Source organism: Hemiscyllium ocellatum, chromosome 39, assembly GCF_020745735.1.
Source record: "Hemiscyllium ocellatum isolate sHemOce1 chromosome 39, sHemOce1.pat.X.cur, whole genome shotgun sequence".
NCBI lineage: Eukaryota > Metazoa > Chordata > Chondrichthyes > Orectolobiformes > Hemiscylliidae > Hemiscyllium > Hemiscyllium ocellatum.
The window spans coordinates 24,466,943-24,488,253 of record NC_083439.1 but is presented as its reverse complement, the minus strand read 5'-3'; the positions used below and the strand labels follow the sequence as shown (position 1 = coordinate 24,488,253).

The 21,311-nt window shown below is 40.9% G+C and overlaps 1 protein-coding gene across 4 annotated transcripts in view; it reads left to right on the top strand.

Annotated features, from left to right (window-relative positions):
* Positions 1-21,311, top strand: part of LOC132834396 (protein unc-13 homolog A-like) — a 575,505-nt gene that overhangs the window by 253,260 nt on the left and 300,934 nt on the right. For 2 of the 4 annotated variants that reach the window (XM_060853267.1, XM_060853268.1), the window contains exons 2-3: positions 14,002-14,024; positions 14,373-14,437. In XM_060853267.1, the coding sequence (XP_060709250.1) occupies positions 14,002-14,024; positions 14,373-14,437 (88 nt within the window). The remainder of the gene's footprint in view (positions 1-14,001; positions 14,025-14,372; positions 14,438-21,311) is intronic. The other 2 variants (XM_060853271.1, XM_060853270.1) reach the window with 1 other exon arrangement.

Here is a 21,311-nt window from a genome sequence, read left to right as displayed (position 1 = left end):
TTGTGTCAGAACTGTTCTTCTGTTGTAGTAATTGAACAGCCTGACTAGTGGCTGTTCACAAAACAGCCTCAGATTGTATTTTATTATCGTGGGGTCAGACTGCCACTGCCTTTATTTGCCTCACTCTGGCATGGACAAGGTCTGACCTGTCCGTCCACTGCTGCACTGATTTTCCTGCCCTTCTAGAATCTTCTGATTCCGAGGACAGAATGTGTAAAGGAGAGAAAATAGCTATCATACTCTGTCTGACTGCTGTCTATGAAAATGACTCCAAAGCTGAACAGATCCAAATGGCAGTAACTACTATGTAGTTACTTTAAACGAAACGTAGTTTGCATTTTGCTATTTATCTCCGACTTTGTAACCTGTGCACTATTTCCAGAATGATAAAGAGATAATCATGTTTTAGTTCGACATTTTTCTTAAGCTAACTCAAGAATAAGGAATTGAGGAACATATGGTCTGATCTTTCTGCGGAATACCACATCACTTCTGCTTTATTCCACTCTAACAGCTCAGCTGCAATCGAGAACTCACCATATGAGAAATTGTAGCTGCAAAATAATTGCTTAACATTCTATTACAGATTCTTACTTCACCAGTGTGTACAGTTAATGCCTCTATAATGGATTTGGAGCTCTGTCTGTTTTCGCATTTTTATTTCCATACCTAATTTGTTTGATTAAGTATTCAAGCCATCACTGAATAATTATATTGATGCTGTACTGAATACCAAGGAGACCATCTGTTTTCATAACTAATTTTTCTTCTTGGAAAAAACAACTTATTTTGTAGTTGCAAGAACACCAGTGCTGAAATATTCTTTGTTATAGAATTTGTTGCACTTGCAAACCGATTGGCATCCATCAAATGTTAATGGGACTCATTCAAACTTACTCTACTATAGTAAATTAATACATTGCTTATAAGCTTAAACACTTCGATGCAATTAGCCTGGAAACTGTCAAGTGTATAAAATTGAGAAACTTTAAATGCAGGGTAAATTGAAAATAAATTGACTTTCTGCAATCTTGAAGCTAGTTTACAAGACTGAGGGTTGGCCCTGCCCATGAAGCAGGCCAGACCCAAGAATGAGAGAATGAACTTGGTAAATTTCCACCTGTTGCACCTTTTGCGTCTATTTGCGGAGGGTATTCAAGTAGTGAGGCTTTTTCTATGGGTGGAAAGAGACCAGTAAGCATATTTTCAAATATCTTAAAAAATATTTTGAGTATTATTAAAGAGGGACCCCTGCTGTCAAAGCTTTCCATCTTGCCCTCATTGGGACAGATGCAAATTTCAGAAGAAAGAACAGTTTATATTGCTTGAGAAGTTGGTATCCATTGGTGATAAATAGAATGATTAGCTGTGACATTGCCATGGTGGATCTGTCTCCTCAAATGTTTATTTTGTTGAACAAAGCACAATGTTTGTATAAGTTCCTTTTCAGGAGGATAACTGTTCACTTCTGTATTCTCCATGGCAAAATCATAACTATTCAGAGTCCATTTCTCAACTATTCAGTATCCTTTTCTCAACCACTATAAATTGTCCCCTTTGCAATTTGGTAATCTTGCATCTGTCCTGATGAAGGCAAGATGAAAAAATGCAACCATATGTTTCCTTTTTATGCAATCCTCAAGTTCTGTACAGCCATTTAGAAAACAAATTACTAACAGCCTGACTAATGTACGTCAGTAAAACAAAGTAAATGCTTTGTATAGTATAGATTTTAAAAGTTATTTTCAATGATTTTATAGTTGGGTTACTTTGAGAAAAAATGTTCTTAGCTAGAAATAAAATGGTACCAGTTTATCACTCAAACATATTGAGTCTTTTCATTGCAATGGAAGAATTAAACAATTATGTTATATTATACAGTAGAGTTATGCTGGTTCATGGAAGATTTTCCATTTGTAATTATGCGAATATGTTCAAGTAAAAACTTGAACTGTGACTTCACTTTGGTAAATCAACTCTATTTTAAACAATTTCAAATGATTTTTAACTAAGTGCTGATGGCATTATTTGTTGACACCTATAATAGAAGTGAGCTCCATGAAGTACAGTCGTTACTATTCCTGAAGTCAATTTCAGAGTCAGTGGAGCAGTTCAAGAGCTTTTTACGCTTAGACCTTTGAATCCTGTCTTGATAGGATTCAGCATAGATCTGGAATTTGATAATGCATTTGAAATGAATTTTTAAACAGCTAGATTTGGCAGCATTTTGCTTCAGATTGTTACATTCAGGTCTCCTGAATTGATGGTAAATGTACACCATTAGTAACTGAGCCACAGGGACAAGACATGTGTGTGGCTTAGAGGGGAAATTGCAGTAGGCACTGCTCCCATACTTTTGTGGCTCCTGTCCATTAGGGGTTGGGTTTATATGTTTGGAAGGTATTGTTGAAGGAGCCTTGGTGAGCTACAGTTGTGAATCATGGAGATGGTACCCATTGCTGCCAGTCATCGTCAGTGATGAAGGGAGTGAATGTTGACAGTGGTGGATGGGGTGTCAATCAAGTGGACTGTTTTCTCCTGGATGATGTTGATCTTCTGGTTTGTTGTTGGAGCTGCACTCATCCAGCCAGATGGAAAATGTCCCATTTTACTCTTAACTAGTACCTAGACAGTCTTTGGGGAGACAGGAGTTGAGTTACATGCTTCAGAATTTCTAGTTTCTTAACTGCTTTTGTAGCCACCATATTTATATGACTGATCAGGAATGAAACTCTGTGATAACTCTCTAGGACACTGAGCAGTGAGGAATTTGTCAATGAGCATTAAGAGGTAATGGTTAGAGTCTCTTTCATTGGAGATGGTCATTGCCTGGCACTTATGTATCATGTATGTCACATGACACTCACCAGCCCAATCCTGTATGCAGTCCAGATCTTGCTGCAATGGATACAGACCACTGCAATACCTGGTGAGTCACAAATAGTGCTGAACATTGTACAATCCTCAGCAAAAGTACCTACTTTAGACTCTATGATGAAGAGAAGGTAACTGGTGGAAGAGTTGAAGTTAGTTGAGCAAATGACTCCACCCTGAGGGATTCCAGACTGAGATTATTAACTTGGTTTATACTGATATGACTCCAACCAGTGGTGAGTTCTCACCCACACCTAACTGCCAATAACTCCCAGTTTGACTCCATGTTAGATCTCCTTGATGCTCGTTTAGGTCACCTGCTGCCTTGATGTCAAGTGAATTCACTCGCACTTCACTTTTGGGGTTTAGTTCATTTGTCCATATTCGGACCAAAACTGTAATGAGGTCAGAAACTGAGAGGCCCTGGTGCAACCTAAACTGAGCATCAGCCAACAGGTTATTCCTTTGCAAGTGCCGCATGATAGCACTGCCATAAGACCCTTTACTGATGATTGAGAGCTGACTGATGTGGCAGTAATTTACTTGGATAGATCTTCCATGGTTTTTATGGATAGGACATACCTCGGCCATATTTGACATTGTCCGCAAGATGCAAGTGTTGTAACTATTCTGAAATAGCTTAGCTATAGGTGTGGCTAGTTCTAAGGAACAAGCCTTCAGTATTATTGCTTGAACATTGTCAGTGCCCATAGTCTTTGCCTTCAACCATTTCCTGATATCATGCAGAGTGAGTCAAATTGGCTGCAGACAGGAATCTGTGATGCTAGGGATCTTAGGAGGAGGCCAAGATGAATTATCCACCCAGCATTTCTGGTTGACAAGTGTTGCAAATGCTTTAGCCTTTTATTTGCATTCCTCATTCTTGACTGGATATGACCAGACTGTAGAAGTTAGATCTTATCTGTTGGTTGTGGATCAATTAGCCCTGTCTATTGTTTAACATGCAAACATTCCTGTGTTGTAGCTTCACCAGGTTGATGCCTTTTTAAGGAGCTGCTCCACTCCTGCTCACTGAACCAAGGTTGATTCCCGTGCTTGATAGTAATAGATGAAATGGGGATATGCAAGACCATGAAGTTACAGATTGTGGTTTGGTACCATCCCATTCTGGCTGATAGCCAGTGGCACCTTGTGGATGCCCAGCTCTGAGCTGCTGGACCTGTTTTGAAGTCTGTTCCATTTAACACGATAATAGTGCCTCACCACATGATGCAGAATGCCATTGGTAGTTTGGTAAAGGTTCTTAATACATTGTTGTGATTATTATTTATAAATTTAATCATTCAAAGATGGACAGATTCATGTATAATTTATGTTTGTTTTACATTTCTTTATTGTATTTGTTTTGTGTTAGTGTCAATTTTGGTTTCTAAGATTTATGCTGTGTTGCCTGGAAATTGTTTACTTGCATTTTAAATAAGATTTTTTTTAAAAAGAATTCTCAAAGTGACTGTAAACAAGGAACAAAAGTAGGCCTCTCCACCTGTGAGCCTGCTCCACCATTCAGTAAGATCATGGCTGATTTGCTTTTAACCTAACCTCCACATTCCTGCATACTCCTGGTAATCTTTCAGTTCCTTGGTAATAAGAATCTTTTGGATGTGGGTTTGCTCACTGAGCTGCATGGTTCATTTCCAGATGTTTCGTTACCCTACTAGGTAACATCTTGAGTGGGCCTCAGGCAAAAAAAAAGACATGACTCACTCTCACTAGTATCCTCACATACAAGTAAGGAAGGACACCACTTTGACTGGGACAACACATCCATCCTAGGACAAGCCAAACAACGACACGCACGAGAATTCCTGTAAGCATGGCATTCCAACTGGAAGTCTATCAACAGACACATCGAGTTAGACCCCATCTATCACTTCCTGAGAAAATGACCACAGGAAATGACATCACCAACCCAAAAGAAACCCAAACATATAAATAGAAAGCAGGAGTTTTCAGCATTGCTTCGCCTGAGGCCCACTGAAGATGTTACCCAATAGGGTAACGAAACATCTGGAAATGAACCTTGCAGCTCAGCGAGCAAACCTACATCCAAAACCTCAACCTGAGCTACAAATCTTCTCAAAACTCGCTAATCAAGAATCTATTAAGAAAAAATGAGGACTGTAGATGTTGGAGAACAGAGTCGAAGAGTATAAGCCCTTCCTGATGAAGGGCTTATGTTTGAAATGTTGATTCTCTTGCTGCTCGGATGCTGCCTGACTGGCTGTGCTTTTCCAGCACCACACTCTTCGAATCAAAAATCTATCTCTGCTTTCAAAATATTTAAAGGTTCTGCATCGGTGCTTTTCAGGAAGGGAATTCCAAAGACACTCAACTTCTTTGAGAGAGTTTTTTTTCCATATCTCTGTCTTAAATGAGTCATCCTTTTTTTTAGACTGACCCTGGTTCTGGATTCTCCCACAAGAGGAAACAACCTTTCCTGATCAAGTCCCCTCAGTATCTTACATGTTACAGTTTAGTCACTTCTGCACTCCCAGAGGTTACAGGCCTAGCCTGTCTGTCTTGTCTTGTTAAAACAATCTACTCATTCAAGGTATTAGTCTTGTAAACGTTCTCTTAACAGCTTTGTAAAAACAATGACCAGTACTATACGGAATACTCCAGACACAGTCTTACTAATTCCCTGTAACTGAGGCATGCTTTTGCAATTCAGTTCCCCTTGCAATAAAAGATAACATTCTATTAGCTTTCCTGATTACTTACTGGACCTGCACACTAACCTCTTGTAACTCATGCACAAGGATGCCCAGATCCTCCGGCATCTTAGCGCTCTGCAACCTCTCAACATCTTTTATATTTCCTGCCAAAATGAATAATTTCATATTTTCCTCATTATGCTCCACTTTCCAGATACTTTCCCACTCAACCTATCCATGGCTGTTTACAGGCTCCTTATAATTTCTTCACAACTCACTTTCCCATCTTTCTTTGTGTTGTCAGCAAATTTAGCGACTAAGCCTTTGGTCCCCTCGTCCAAATGCTTCAGGGCTTTAGAAAACAAGGTAGAAGACAAAGACTACATGACAGTGAGATATTCTATGAACAAGAAGATAGGAACGAGCTTCCCTTTAGGAAAAATAGAACCATCCAGAAGGTCAGTGCAAGGTCTGGTTTCTTTCAGACAGAGGCAGATCATTGAGAGAAAAGATCAGAAGAGCAGCATTGCATTATATCTAAATGGCTGCCAAAATCTAAGGCAAGCCATCTCATTAAGATGGTGCTGGTCACTCATCCAGTCCCAGCCCATTCCCAGTTAAGCTGTCATGACGGTTTTAGTTTGGGTCTCCCAATATTAAACGTTTAACCTTTTCCATGTCCCTGTCCTACCATCCTACCGAGCTGGCAGATAGTTAAAACTCCCCTCTCAATGCTTGGCTAGTATTCATTTATTCCAGTTATTTATGTCTTGTATTCATTATGGTGATGTGCAGCCAAGTGTTCAGTTTTGAGAATGATGAAAGTGGGACTTGCAAAAGGTAACAACCTTGTTGATTGCAACCCAATTGATGTGCCATATTAGGACCCTCCTCTTCTTTATTTATTTCTTATTGTGCAAAGTTAAGTCACAAAACTGGAAGAATGATGAATATCCTAGACTGATCTCCCTAGGACTGCTATTACAAAATAATAGGCATAAATCATTTGTGGCTGAAAATGTGTTGCTGGTTAAAGCACAGCAGGTTAGGCAGCATCCAAGGAATAGGAAATTCAACGTTTCAGGCATAAGCCCTTCATCAGGAATGAGGAGAGTGTGCCAAGCAGGCTAAGATAAAAGGTAGGGAGGAGGGACTTGGGGGAGGGGCGATGGAGATGTGATAGGTGGAAGGAGGTCAAGGTGAGGGTGATAGGCTGGAGTGGGGTGGGGGCGGAGAGGTCAGGAAGAAGATTGCAGGTTAGGAGGGCGGTGCTGAGTTGAGGGAACCGACTGAGACAAGGTGGGGGGAGGGGAAATGAGGAAACTGGAGAAATCTGAGTTCATTCCTTGTGGTTGGAGGGTTCCCAGGCGGAAGATGAGGCGCTCCTCCTCAAGCCGTCGTGCTGTTATGTTCTGCCGGTGGAGGAGTCCAAGGACCTGCATGTCCTCGGTGGAGTGGGAGGGAGAGTTAAAGTGTTGAGCCACGGGGTGATTGGGTTGGTTGGTTCGGGCGTCCCAGAGGTGTTCTCTGAAGCGTTCCGCAAGTAAGCGGCCTGTCTCCCCAATATAGAGGAGGCCACATCGGGTGCAGCGGCCTCCTCTATATTGGGGTTGCATCCGCTGCACCCGATGTGGCCTCCTCTATATTGGGGAGACGGGCCGCTTACTTGCGGAACGCTTCAGAGAACACCTCTGGGACGCCCGGACCAACCAACCCAACCACCCCGTGGCTCAACACTTTAACTCTCCCTCCCACTCCACCGAGGACATGCAGGTCCTTGGACTCCTCCACCGGCAGAACATAACAGCATGACGACTTGAGGAGGAGCGCCTCATCTTCCGCCTGGGAACCCTCCAACCACAAGGAATGAACTCAGATTTCTCCAGTTTCCTCATTTCCCCTCCCCCCACCTTGTCTCAGTCGGTTCCCTCAACTCAGCACCACCCTCCTAACCTGCAATCTTCTTCCTGACCTCTCTGCCCCCATCCCACTCCGGCCTATCACCCTCACCTTGACCTCCTTCCACCTATCACATCTCCATCGCCCCTCCCCCAAGTCCCTCCTCCCTACCTTTTATCTTAGCCTGCTTGGCACACTCTCCTCATTCCTGATGAAGGGCTTATGCCCGAAACGTTGAATTTCTTATTCCTTGGATGCTGCCTAACCTGCTGTGCTTTAACCAGCAACACATTTTCAGCTGTGATCTCCAGCACCTGCAGACCTCATTTTTTACCCATAAATCATTTGCGGAGCAGTAATGCATCAAGTGGTCCTGAAATAACAGATTCCTACTGCAAGTTTTAATCTATTCAGGAGATGGAACACATCAATTATTCAAGATTAATTGGTTTTTGATGGAATTTGGCTGCAAGTTGGAGGAAATTTTGGCAGGCCCCGCGCATATATGATTTGGAGGTTATGTGACATAGCTGAATTGGAATGTAGTGCAAGTTCATTGCAGACTTTGAGATTTCTAATCTGGACTGTAGCACTCAAGATTAATGTCAGTATGTTTGGATGGTGACATTAGTCAACATAAAGCATCAGGTACCTTTGCAAAATGCTGTAAATTATCGTAAATATACATTTTGATTGCATGATACAATGGGGTTTATCAAGTTCACATTTAGAATTTGAGGCCCTCCATGTATAACTCTATAGATTCTCAAGATTACAAGTGAAATTCAAAAGAAAATCTAGATATTCTATTTGATCTATTTAATTTCTGTTTGGTTTCTGCACACACAAGTTGTCACAGTATTTAACAGTGGCTTAGTAGACCTGAGTGCCATTGTGGATTGATACTCAATTTACCATCAAAGAACCAGAAATTGTCCTGTCAAGTCAAATGGAAATAATTCATTACTGTGGCCCATCAGTTATCATGGTTAACCATGAATGGATTTTTTTTTGTTTAGCTTAGGGATGCTTCAGGTTAAGCAATAGATCATACATGTCACAGTGCATTAACAATGGAAGCTCTCACACTACAAAACCCTGAAACCTCTCTGTTACAGGAAGTAAGATTGATGCTAATGCAAGGAACTGGGTTTCACAAAGGAGATGTTTGATTTGTGCCTGGCATTGATGATACATAGCCTTAATCAAAACATTTCTTATTTCTACAATTCAATTTTCTTGGGATTCTGATAATGTATCCTCAAATTATTGGATATGGGAGTTAAATTGCAGCATTTTGTCCCACTTGCTGAATCAAAATTTAACTCTGTCTATTACTATCTTTTTTTCTACTGTACAAATTTTATGTTTTAGACCCTTTGACACTAAATTTCATGGAGATTCTATCATTTGGCTGCCACAGATTCAACAATCAACTGGCAGAGCTATAAGAAAACTGCTACTTTGGGTCTTTTTCTAGATCATCTCTTACACTGTAAACAATTGCTGGGGATTAGGGAGGGAAGTTGCTGATGGAACTTCAGGTGAGGTGTTAAAGCTAGAGTTGTCAATCCTGAATCCTATCAGGAAATTGGCCAGCCTGATGTCTGTGCACCAGCTCCAAAATGGCAGAACTGGGCCCTATCAATAACAGCAACTTGCTTTGATATAATGTAGTAAAGCATCTCAATGGGTTCCACAGAAGTAACTTTCTTCAGTGGTTTGCCTCAGGACTTCCACTGTTCATGTCTCCATCGCTGTGGTTTTGTACTTTTCCTCTTTATTTGCTCATAAGAAATTCCCATTTTCAACTTGACTTTGTGCAACATCATCTGCTTTTTTTTCCCTCTTAGTATTGATATCGTTGCATTTTAATATCTGCTCCTTAATTAATTAGTGCTGTATATGCAAAAAGTCTTTCCATTTTCCTTGCGAAAATAACATGCTTGAATAAAATTAATGGAAAGCAAGTGAATCATCGTGAGATGTAAGTTTCAAAACGAGTTTATTTGTGACAATAATTGTAAAAGTGACATCCCTCTCATGAAAGGAATCCTAGTTCTTTTTGTTCCCATCTGGAATACTTAACAAAGGGGTCAGCCCAATTGCAAAGCTAAATCTGTTTAAGTGACCAATTTCAGAATTTCTAAGCCTCTCATCCTTCTCTTGTAACATATGGCTTCGAACAGACTCTTTCAGATCTTATATCTTACAGTGGAGAGGGAAACAAATTTGCACTTATTCCAATGCTCAATGTGAAAATTAATTTCACAACATAGCTGTAGCACTAACGCAACTACAAAATATTTCTGTTTAATGTTCTTTGAGACTGTTCTGTGTGAAAAAGAAATACAACAAAGATTCAAAAAACAATTCCAGTTGTGGTCTGCTATTTATCTCAGACTATCAAGTAAGCAGAGAATAAAGGTATAACATTTTACCTCTTTTTTTTCCTCTGATAAAATTGATCCTTGGCCAACATAGCAACAGTTTTGTAGAGAATGAATTCTGCAGTTCGTGGGTATGCAATCAGTTTTGGAGTTGCTGTATCACCTGTAGCTTTAGACTATCTTGTGCTGTAATTAGTTTGGTTGGGGAAGAAATGTGTTTTACTTTCTAAATGGCTAAAAGCTAAAATTAATACTGTCTAAACAGACCAGACAGTCTGATTAGTTACAGCATTAAAATGTCACACATAGGTATAGAAAGTAGTTTGACCTTTACTCCTGGGCAACTAGAATACAAAGTGGTGGAAGTTGTGCTACAATTATACAAAGCCCTGGTTAGACCACACCTGGATTTATTGTGAGCAGTTTTTGTTTGCATCGCAACTTAGGAATGATGGATTGACCTTAGGAATGATGGACTGACCTTATTCATTTCCCAGAATAACCCCTGAACTCCCAGAGCTGAATTATAAAGCGAAATTACACAAAGTTGGGTTGGAATATACTGGCATTCAGGAGGTTGGGAAATAGCTCAATCTATGTTTTCAGGACATTGATAGGATCAGGTGGGGTTGAAGTCTTTTTCAATGTCCACAAATAGAGATTAAAAAGCTCTTTCTGCAAAGTCTAGGACTCTGGGACGTATTCTTGAAATTAGGACGGGTAGTTCTTCCCGTAAAATCCTTGGTGTAGTCCATCCATTTTCTAAAATAGTCAAAATTGATGTTCATGGAATACGTGCATGCTCTAATAATTCCTCCTGTCACAGGGAAATAAATCACAAAATAGGCTCTATTTAATTGAACAGTGGCTATGCATTTTCATTCATTGTAGACTGGCTTTGTCTTTATGCAGATGCTAAACTGTTTTAACTTTAAATTTTAAAGTGAAGTGAGAGTGGATGTAGTGAAAGAGCTCACCATAACCTTTTAATCTTCACTTGATACAGGAAAGTTGCCAGAGGATTGGAGATTGGCAAATATGCTATCCTTGTGCAAAAGATGCAGTGAGGACAATTCTAGCAATCACAGGCCAGTTAAAAATCACACACAACACTGGGTTATAGTCCATCAGGTTTACTTGGAAGCACTAGCTTTCAGAGCGCTGCTCCTTCATCTTGGCAACCACCTGATGAAGGAGCAGCGCTCCGAAAGCTAGTGCTTCCAATTAAACCTGTTGGACTATAACCTGGTGGTGTGTGAATTTTATCTTTGTCCACTCCACTCCAACACTGTCACCTCCAAATCATGACAGGCCAGTTAGTTTGACTGAGACTTGAGAAACAACAAATGTGCAGAAAACAGAGGGACCTGGGAGAGTACGTGCATTGATCTTTGAAGGTGATAGGACATTTCAGAGTGTGTTTAGCCAATCAGATCTGATCTTAGAGGCATTGAGAACAAACACAGTGAAGTTATGCTGAAACTATGTTGAAAACAACCAGAGTATGACATTCCAGTCAGGTTACCACACCTTAGGAATGATGGGAAGGATCTTTCAAAAGTGCAAAGAAGATGAACTGGAATAGATTTAAGGATGGAGCATTTGAACAAGGTTAGATTGGAGATGCTGGTGTTATCATCTTTGGAGAAAAGGAGATTTAAGGAAGATGTACAATTATGTTTGGTTTGGATAGAATCGATCAGGGAAAAACTATCCCACTTACCAGTTGTGAACATAAGAGGTGTGGTTAGTAAGTTTGTAGATTACACCAAAATTGGATGTGTAATAGAGAGCGAAAGAGGCTACCTCAGAGTACACGGGATCTTGATCAGATGGACCAATGGGTAAAAGACTGGCAGATGGAGTTTAATTTAGATAAATGTGAGGTCATGCATTTAGGAATGGCAAATCATGGCAGATGTATACACTTATTGGTACGGTCCTCGGGAGTGTTGCTGAATAAAGAAACCTTGAAGTGCAGGTTCTTTGAAAGTGGAGTCACATGTAGATAGGATAGTGAAGAGGGCATTTGGTATGCTTTCCTTTATTGGTCAGTGCACTAAGTATAAGAGTGGGAGGTCATGTTGTGGCTGTACAGGATATTGGTTAGGCCAGTTTTGGAATACTGCGTGCAATTTTGATCTCTCTCCTATAGAAAAGATGTTCTGAAACTTGAAAGGTTTCAGAAAATATTGACAAGGATGTTGTCAGGGTTGGAAGATTTGTGCTATAGGAAGAGGCTGAATAGGCTGGGGCTATTTTCCCTGGAGCGTCAGAGACTGAAGAGTGACCTTATAAAATCACGAGGGGCATGGATAGGGTAAATAGAAAGGTCTTTTCCCTGAGATGGGGGAGCCCAGACTAGAGGGCATAGGTTTAGGGTGAGAGGGGAAAGATTTAAAAAGAACCTAAGTGGCAACGTTTTCTCACAGAGGGTGGTGTGTGCATGGAATGACGAAGTGGTGAACTTTGGTACAATTACAACATTTAAAAGGCATCTGGATGGGTATATGAATAGGAAAGGTTGAGAGGGATATGGGCCAAATGCTGTCAAATGGGACTAGATTTACTTATGACATCTGGTCAGTATGGACGAGTTGGACCAAGAGTCTTTTTTCATCTCTACGACTCTATGATTGTATGGTTTAAGGACCAGGGAACATAGATATATGTTTTCCAAAAATATGCAGGAAGAATGTGAGTAAGAACTCATTTATACAGCAAATGGTAATGTGCTTGAACCCAGTGCCCACGGTGGAAGTAGAGGCAATCAATTATTTCGAAAAGAAATTGGGTGGATACAGGAACAAAGTAAATATGTCAGACTACAGGACTCGATCAGATTTCTCTAAAATAAGCCAGCCTGGACTCAGTGGGCTGTGTGGCATCCTACTATGTTATGTAAAAGAGTAGTTTTATGGTTTTGCATGGGATGTGGGCAACAAAACACTGCATTCATTGTGCCCATTGCTATTTTCATTCCTTTGGTAGCAGTGAGCTTTTTTCCTTTAGCTCATACACTCCTTGTGTAGATTGTCCCAACACAATGATGCTGAGAGGCAGTTCCCATTGTGAAAAGGATGGAGTTTGGGCATAATATGTATTATGTATGATTCAGTTTTGGCATCTGGCCAGTTGAGTATTATTGACAGCAGTACAATACTGGGGAAAGCCTTTTGAGAGCTTCTGCTTCGAGCTCCTCTTCCCCAGTTATAACACAATTGTATAATCTGTGATAGTCAGTCATTTTTCACCACAGGTATTGCTTATTAATGTCCTGTTTTCTTGAAATACTATTAATTGAGTTGAACAAATGGTTAGTTTCATATATCAACTTCTGACAAAGTACAATAACTATTTCTAATAGACATTATTGATGCAAAAAAGCTTAATTTTATAAGAACATAAATCATAAAATGAGAAAGCCCACAATCTCCCTTCTCTTCACACCATCTAACCTCTCGCAGACAGTCGCACTTTGATGTGGCTGCAGCTACTGATGTTGTTTATGTACACATTACTGGAGCTGAATTTTTAAGCTATCTCCATTATGGGTTCAACTGGCTCAATGGAAAACATTAATATTGAAACTGTTTCAATTGGTGAACATTTTCAGGAGCTGTTTACAGTTCCAAATAAAAATTTCAGTCAGTGATTAAGTTCAAATCAAGGTTGTGTGTCAAGGTGGCAAACATCGCAAGAATGTACTTAGTCTGGAAATTGCTTTTAATATAATGATAAAAAGTAATGAGCTGCAGAAACACTTAAATTGGAACTGTACTTGAATTAAATGGCATGTTATAGAGTGTGTTTTCACCTAGAAAGGTATAAATTGTAATCATTGGCTCTTACTACTTTCACAATTGGAGCAATGATTGGAAAATTTAAATAAGGGTTTTGTGTTTTAAATAAAAACAACATGCCAGTAGCAACTATTTACTTCATAGGAATTAGTAGAGTTAGAAATTGATTTTTCACCAACTTTATAAGTTTTGGAGCTGTTTTCCTCTGATTTTAAGTTTGCATTAATTTGTTTTAAGTTAAGTACGGTTTCATGACTGCAGTAAGTGGAACATTTTATATGAGTGGACAAGCAAATGATGTATTTTTAGCATATTGAATATCTAACATATTATGTCCTCCTCTCCCTGGTTCTTTTTCAGATAACAGTTCTGTGGATCAACAGGTTCTAAATTGCTGTGTTTCACCTTTCATATCATTTCATTTGAATTTTGTTACATTTTTACGTGGTTATCATCGTGAATATATTCATTTCACATCCCGTTTGTATCGCATGGAACCCACCTTTACAAATACATGATATAATTTATCTTATTTGTCATATGTTGAAAATATGATGCATTTGTAAACAGGACATTTATTACTAAGAATAAACTTCCACAAACATACTTTTTCATAATGTATTTCATGTTGCAAGTGCAAAAGAAAAAAAGTTGAATATTTCATTGAAACTGTACGTACATTATTTAGGACTCCATAATGCTTACAGTTTTTTATTTGTTCTTTATTAAAGGCTCAGCTGTCAAGTGGTAATGTATTCGATGCATCGAACCTTTCAAGCTTCAAGACCCCCGGAGGGTGAGCTGAATTTATATCCCATGTATTCTTAAAATCAAACACACATCAGCAATGACTTTTTGTGGAAAGACAATGGAACAACTAAACAAAGTCACTCTTGACTTTTTGCCTTTTACATTTTGTTTTTGAATCATCTTTGCGCTCACCTTTATCGACACATTATTGCCAACAAATAAGACTATGTTAGCAAATCTACTGGTTGAACAATTTTGAAGGTGTGTTGAAAGAATCAAGATGCAGCATCATTTTTCAGGATTTAATATTTTATTTGTTCAAGTTCGAGTTCATGATTTGCACATTCCTGAAAGTGACCTGATAATACTTTGAAATATGTTCTTGCTCGGAGCGTGCTACACTCGTACATGTATGACAAGAGAAAACAAACCACCCCACAGCTCAGGCAGGCTGCATCTTTGAAGAGAGAGCCAGTATTCAGGATTTAATGGTGACTGCAAGGGTCAGTCCATGCGTTTCAGGGCATCCCGCAGCAACTCATTCACAACTATTTTCAGGACACCTGATGGAATTTAATCCAAACACAATGCCTATCTCTCAATGTCTGGCTTCCTAGTTGCTGAGGGGGTTGGAGGGTGGGGGGGAAGGTTTCTCCTGGAAAATCCTGGTGTGGGGAAGGTGTTCCACCTTCACCTTGAAGAGCTGCTGGCTGGTCAGAAGCTGGCCAAACCAGTAGCGCCACCAGGAGTGGTGGCCATTGCTGGTATTGCTGTGCGGTCCTCACGAGACGCTGGAATCCCAGGAAGTGGCAAATGGGACAGGTTCATCTGGGCCAGACAGGGGGTCATATTTCTATCATTTTCTCTGCTTTATCCATATGACATGGTACAAACAGGGTTATCATTTTATTTATCACCAGTTTCTATTATTAAATCTAATCTATAATGGTATAGCATTTTTAGTTTAGTATATATTTATCGTTATCCAGTTTCATGACAGTAGTAAAGGACAGGAATGTTATACAATGCTTCACACAATGCAGATGTTACTGTGGATTTGTATATTCCTTTAAGGTAACAGTCTAATGGTTAGGAATAAATTTTACCCAGGTCAATCTGAGTTTGTTGTTTGGTGAGGGAATTTTAGTTGAAATGTGTTTATGAGCTTCAAGCTCAAGCCGAGAAGCAGAGGACATTTTGAAGCTTTTTGCATTCTTCAAACAAATATTGCAATGAGAACACAGGTTATTCAGTCATTTATCGGGAACTTTGAAAATTGAAGTATACTTATAAGCTGCAGACTGCAGCTCAGAGAGTGACCATATTTTAGGTTGTTTTGTCAAGTGCATTAGTCTGTTATGTAGTATTTATGTATATGTGGCATATCGGAATCGTTATTCTCTATAAATATCATAGGAAGCTTAATGGTCTAGGACTGGACTCATAATAGAGTGAACCAGTCATATTTACTAACTGTCAAATTTTCTACAGGATTGTGATGGAGCTGGCTTCATTCAAATTCCATCAAGTCGTAATCTCACGGAACTGACATCATAGCAAACAATTTTTAATCATATGTTACTGGCCCCTTTGCATATGGATTTGATAAATAATTTTCTGAGGTACAATTGGATGTGTGAACAGGTTACTTCACACACCTAGGAAGCTGTTATAATTTTCACTGGACTGAAGCTCGAGCTTGTATAGTCCGTCTCTTTCTCGGAATTCTGAAAAGAGATTTTTGTGGAGCCCAAGGCTGTCATAATGGTTTTTAAAAATTTATTCATGGGATGTGGGTGTCATTGACTAGGCCAACATCCATTGTACACCCTTAATTGCCCAGAGGGCAGTTAAGTGTACCACATTGTTAGACAGATAAAGACAGCAACTTCCCTCCCAAAAGACCAGATGGGCTTTTCCAACAATTGACATTAGACTCTTTATGCCAGATTTTTTTTTTAAACTTGAATTCAAATTCCACCATCTGCCATGGTGGGATTTGACTCTGTGTCCCCAGAACATTACCTGGGTTGTTGATTGACAGCCCAGCAATAATACCACACTTCCCTGGTTCATGTTGCTTGAGGCTGCTGTCCATCAAAAATCAAGGGCCGAAAGATGATGGATTGGGTTGGGAATGGCAGCGGGTCAGATGAATGCCCCCACACTCACCCCCCCCCCCCCCCCCCCCACCTCCCCCCAACCCACAACCACCCCCACCGCCCCTGCCCCAGTCTGGCTGGCTAGAAGGACACCCTGCAGCCATGACACTCTGTGGGTGGGCTAAACAAACTCTGAGTGGACCTTCTGCCCCTCACTGGGAGGATATCCCAACTCCTGGAGCTCCTGCAGTCCTGGCAGCAACAAAGCTCCATACTGGATGTTGCTCGGAGACCAGGTGAACCCACAAAGAGTTTCTCCGGGATAAATAGGAGATTTGTCAAAGGCTTTTTTTTTGGTGGTAGTGGTGAAGGTTGCAGGGGTTTCAGTGCCTTTGGGAGGTAGCCAAGGGGTGGGGCAGGATGACAATGTTTAGGCCTGTAGGCGGTCAGAAAGGAAGTGAGGAGGCTGCTAACCTCTCAGGGGCATTCTCCAAGTACCGTCCCCCCCGCCTGCATCCTCCTGCTATTTTAAGCAGTTTTGTAAAATAACATCCTGCCCATATCTTGTGGTTATTTATTTACATTTGGTGGACCGAACTGTTGATTTTAATGCCTTTGAACCTTGCATGCTATGGGGTTGGGTGTCATGATGATGGATTAGTTACTCTTGCTATGGGATGTGTCTCCCCCACCCCGCACCCAAAACGCATGTGGCAGGGGCACTTGATGCCCAGTCCATTGTTGTTCAGGAAGACGATGCAAAATCTACTTCCTGACATTCCGGTAAAAAGCATTCTACCTTTCTGCCACAGCTTATTGTGGATGAGGTATCAGAAGTGAAGGTGCGAGAATTACGGTGAATGCAGAAATCATTTCAGAAGTTGTTTCAAGAAACATTGATGAAGGTAGAGGTGAACCCTGGTGGAGGGAAAATGATGAATCATAGAGTTCTACAGCACGGAGACTGGCCCTTCGGTGCAAACTGGTCCACACCGACCAAATATCCATCCACATTAACCCCATTTCCCTGCACTTGGCCCATATCCTTCTAAACCTTTCCTAACTATTTCTTATGGACATTGTGGTGAGGAAAGTGTAGCGATCAGATCAGAAACAACAGAAATGAGGCAGGCATAAAACAATTAGCTAAAGTGTCAGTGAAGTGGTCATATATGAGGTGGTCAGCCTGACAGAAGTGGAGAGAGAGACAGAGAGAGCCAGCTATCTACGCCCTGTTTCCATAGACTGAGACTTATCTCTGCTGCTTCTCTCCCAGTTTTTAACATTCTTGCTTATTTTTCATTTCTGATTGTTCCTGGCCCACACTGAATTCTAGTTACGAGTCTTAGATTTGAAGTTCTAATTCTCATTTTTGTCTTTGATTAATTTTGTACCTCCCAGATAAAGGCCCCCCTGCTATGCTTGCTGACTTGAAGTATCAGCTGTTCTATCTGATCTCTCAGGCATCATGCTTCTATCCACAATTGATCACCCTGTTCTCAAGGGTCAAACCTAACGATCCCAGAATTACCAATCCCAGTGCTCCCTGTGGTGTCATGACTGAAATGTGTTCATAGAATCTCTACAGTTAAGAAAGAGGCCATTCAGCCCATCAAGTCATCTAGCACTCCACCCCACCTCTCTGACCCCTGTAACCCCTTTTTCCCATGGAAAATCTACTTAGCCTGGACCTACCTGAACACTATGGGTAATTTAGCATGGCCAGTCCACCTAACCTGCACATCATTGGAGTGGGGAAGGAAACAGGAGCACCCAGAGGAAACCCACACAGGCATTAGGAGAACATGCGAACTTCATACTGACTGTTGCCCGAGGGTGGAATTGAACCCAGGTCCCTGGCACTGAGAGGCAGCAGTGCTAGCCGCATAGCCAGCAGTTTACTCCCTAATTCCACTGTCTATCTGGGCAAATCAGTCCCAATATTCTAAGATGGTTAATTGTGGTACTGGCCATCTTCCCAAGGTATGACCTCAAATTTTTATGTTGCTCTAACAATTATTTTAAACATGTAGGACATTGTGCTGACCTCCTTGTGTGCATTCTGTGTAGATGAATACTTCTGTCAAAATGCGAAAAAATGACCCCAGGCCTGGCTCTCGATGAAGCCTTTCCTCATCTAGCTGTCCAGTCCAGTATTAGTAACCTCAGTAATTTGTCTAATATATATTTCACTTGAAAGCCTTAAATTAGTTCTGCCAAGCAGTGCTTTTTGTTGTGTCCTATACTAGAAAAATAAACTGTGACTTTACCAGAATAGATTTCATTCAGAATTTCAGTATCTCTCCAACTAACTTGGTATTTCATCTAGTGTTAGACACACAGCACGTCCAAAGTTAAATCCAGTGAACCTTCTCCAGTTCACATATGGCTGCACAAACATCAACCTTTTGTTTTGTTTTGATGGATTTTCCAGACAATTCAATGTGTTATTTCAACCCTGTCCAACATTCTCCTCTCTGGAGGGCAGCTATTATCATAAGGGATATACAGCCCAGAACAAGTGGAGGGTGAAATTAGGCTCATTCAGTCATCTGAAAATGATCATAGAATCATAGAATCCCTGCAGTGTGGGGGCAAACCATTCGACCCATCGTGTCCACACTGACCCTCCAAAGAGCATCCCCCCAGATCCAACTGTAACCATTTCCCATGGCTGACCCACCTAGCTGACACATCACTGGACACTGGGGCAATTAGCATTGCCAATCCAATTAACCTGCATGTCTTTGGGCTCTGAGAGGAAACTGGAGACACCTGGAGGAAACCCATGCAGACACAGGGAGAATGTGCAAACTCCACACGAAGTGGGGTATCCAACCGGGGTCCCTGACGCTGTGAGACAACAGTGCTGACCACTGAGCCACATTTGGTCCTTCTAGTTTTTAAAAATGGCTCGCAGGCTGTTGATTTTGACATTGTGCCACCTACCAGTGATGAAGTTCAGATTGGTGGTGAGCCAGCTACCAGTCAAATTTTATGTGCCCTCATTATGTAAACCATGCCCTGCAGGGGCAATATTTGATGAGGAAAACTAGTTGAATGAATTCATTACAGAACAATTGCACTTTGAAAGAGACTTCTTCACCAGGAACCATGTTTCAAAAAAAACAACCTAAGTAGTTAAGAGTTCTTAACTTGTGGGTGGCATGGTGGCACAGTGGTTAGCACTGCTGCTTCACAGCGCCTGAGACCCGGGTTCAATTCCCGACTCAGGCGACTGACTGTGTGGAGTTTGCACGTTCTCCCCGTGTCTGCGTGGGTTTCCTCCGGGTGCTCCGGTTTCCTCCCACAGTCCAAAGATGTGCGGGTCAGGTGAATTGGCCATGCTAAATTGCCCGTAGTGTTAGGTAAGGGGTAAATGTAGGGGTATGGGTGGGTTGCGCTTTGGCGGGTCGATGTGGACTTGTTGGGCCGAAGGGCCTGTTTTCACACTGTAAGTAATCTAATCTAAGTTCTTGTTTGATTTTTGTTTGCTACATCAACCCCCATTAATTTTTGAATGTTTTTCACTTAGACAGTGCTGGTTTCAAGGACAGCAGCTTAAACCTGTTGGCCCAGGTAGAATCATTAACACAAGCAAACCAATATCAATTTGAAACTTGGCTTGGAACGTAGCAAATTAAGCCTCTGTTCGAGAAAGGGAGGGAATGGGGACAGACACGAAGTAGGAGACAAGATTAAAGTGGTGCTGGAAAAGCACAGCAAGTCAGGCAGCATCCGAGGAGCAGGAAAATCGACATTTTGGGCAAAAGCCCTTCATCATCCTGATGGAGAGCTTTTGCCCAAAACGTCAATTTTCCTGCTCCTTAGATGCTGCCTGACCTGATGTGCTTTTCCAGCACACTCTAATCTTGACTCTGATCTCCAGCATCTGCAGTACTCACTTTAACCAGAAGTAGGAGACTACAATCCAGTTAGTCTAACACCTGTCATGGAGAAAATACCATTGTAAGGAGGTTATAGCAGGGTACTTAAAAAATCCAAACGGGATCTGAAAGACTCGCCATGGTTTTGTGCAGGTGAAACCGCACTTGGCTAATTTATTAGAGCTCTCTGTGGAAGTAACAACCTGTAAATGTGGCACACTTGGATTTCCAGATAGCATTTGACAAGGTGACACATATAACATTTACAACACAGTATACTATGTGCATACAATATATAAAACATAGAGTATGATGTACAAAATTGTGGTCAAATTGGAAACATATTAGTGAGAAAGAGAGAATTTGTAGGCTAATAGGAAGCAGAGAGTAGGGATAAATGGGTCATTTTCAGGTTTGCAAACTGTAATGAATAGATTCCCCACCGGGATCTGTGCTGGGACCTTAATCATTTACAATCAATGTCAGTGACCAAATGTATTATACTTAACATTGCTGATGTTACAAAGGTACCTTAATAAGTTGTAAGTAGGACATAGGGAGTCTGCTGAGGTATATAGATAGTTGGAGTGGGTCAACATTTGGCAGATGTAAGAAAATATAAATTTGTCAACTTTAGCAGAAAAAAATTGAAAAGCTGCATGCTATAAATAGAAATGGATTGTGCAACAGCAGTTATAGGGGCTCTGAGTGTCCTGGTATAAAAACAACAAAGCATTAGTACTTTGGTACAGCAAATGATTAGGAAGGCAAATGGGATGTTGCTTATTGCATGGAGTATAAAAAGAGGGAAGTTTTTCTGTGGTTGTGCAGGATGTTAGTGCGGTCATATTTGGAGTATCATATTCTGGTTTGGAACTATTTATTTCTGAAAGGATGACTCTAATGGTGAAGTGTTAGTCTCCCTAGCTTT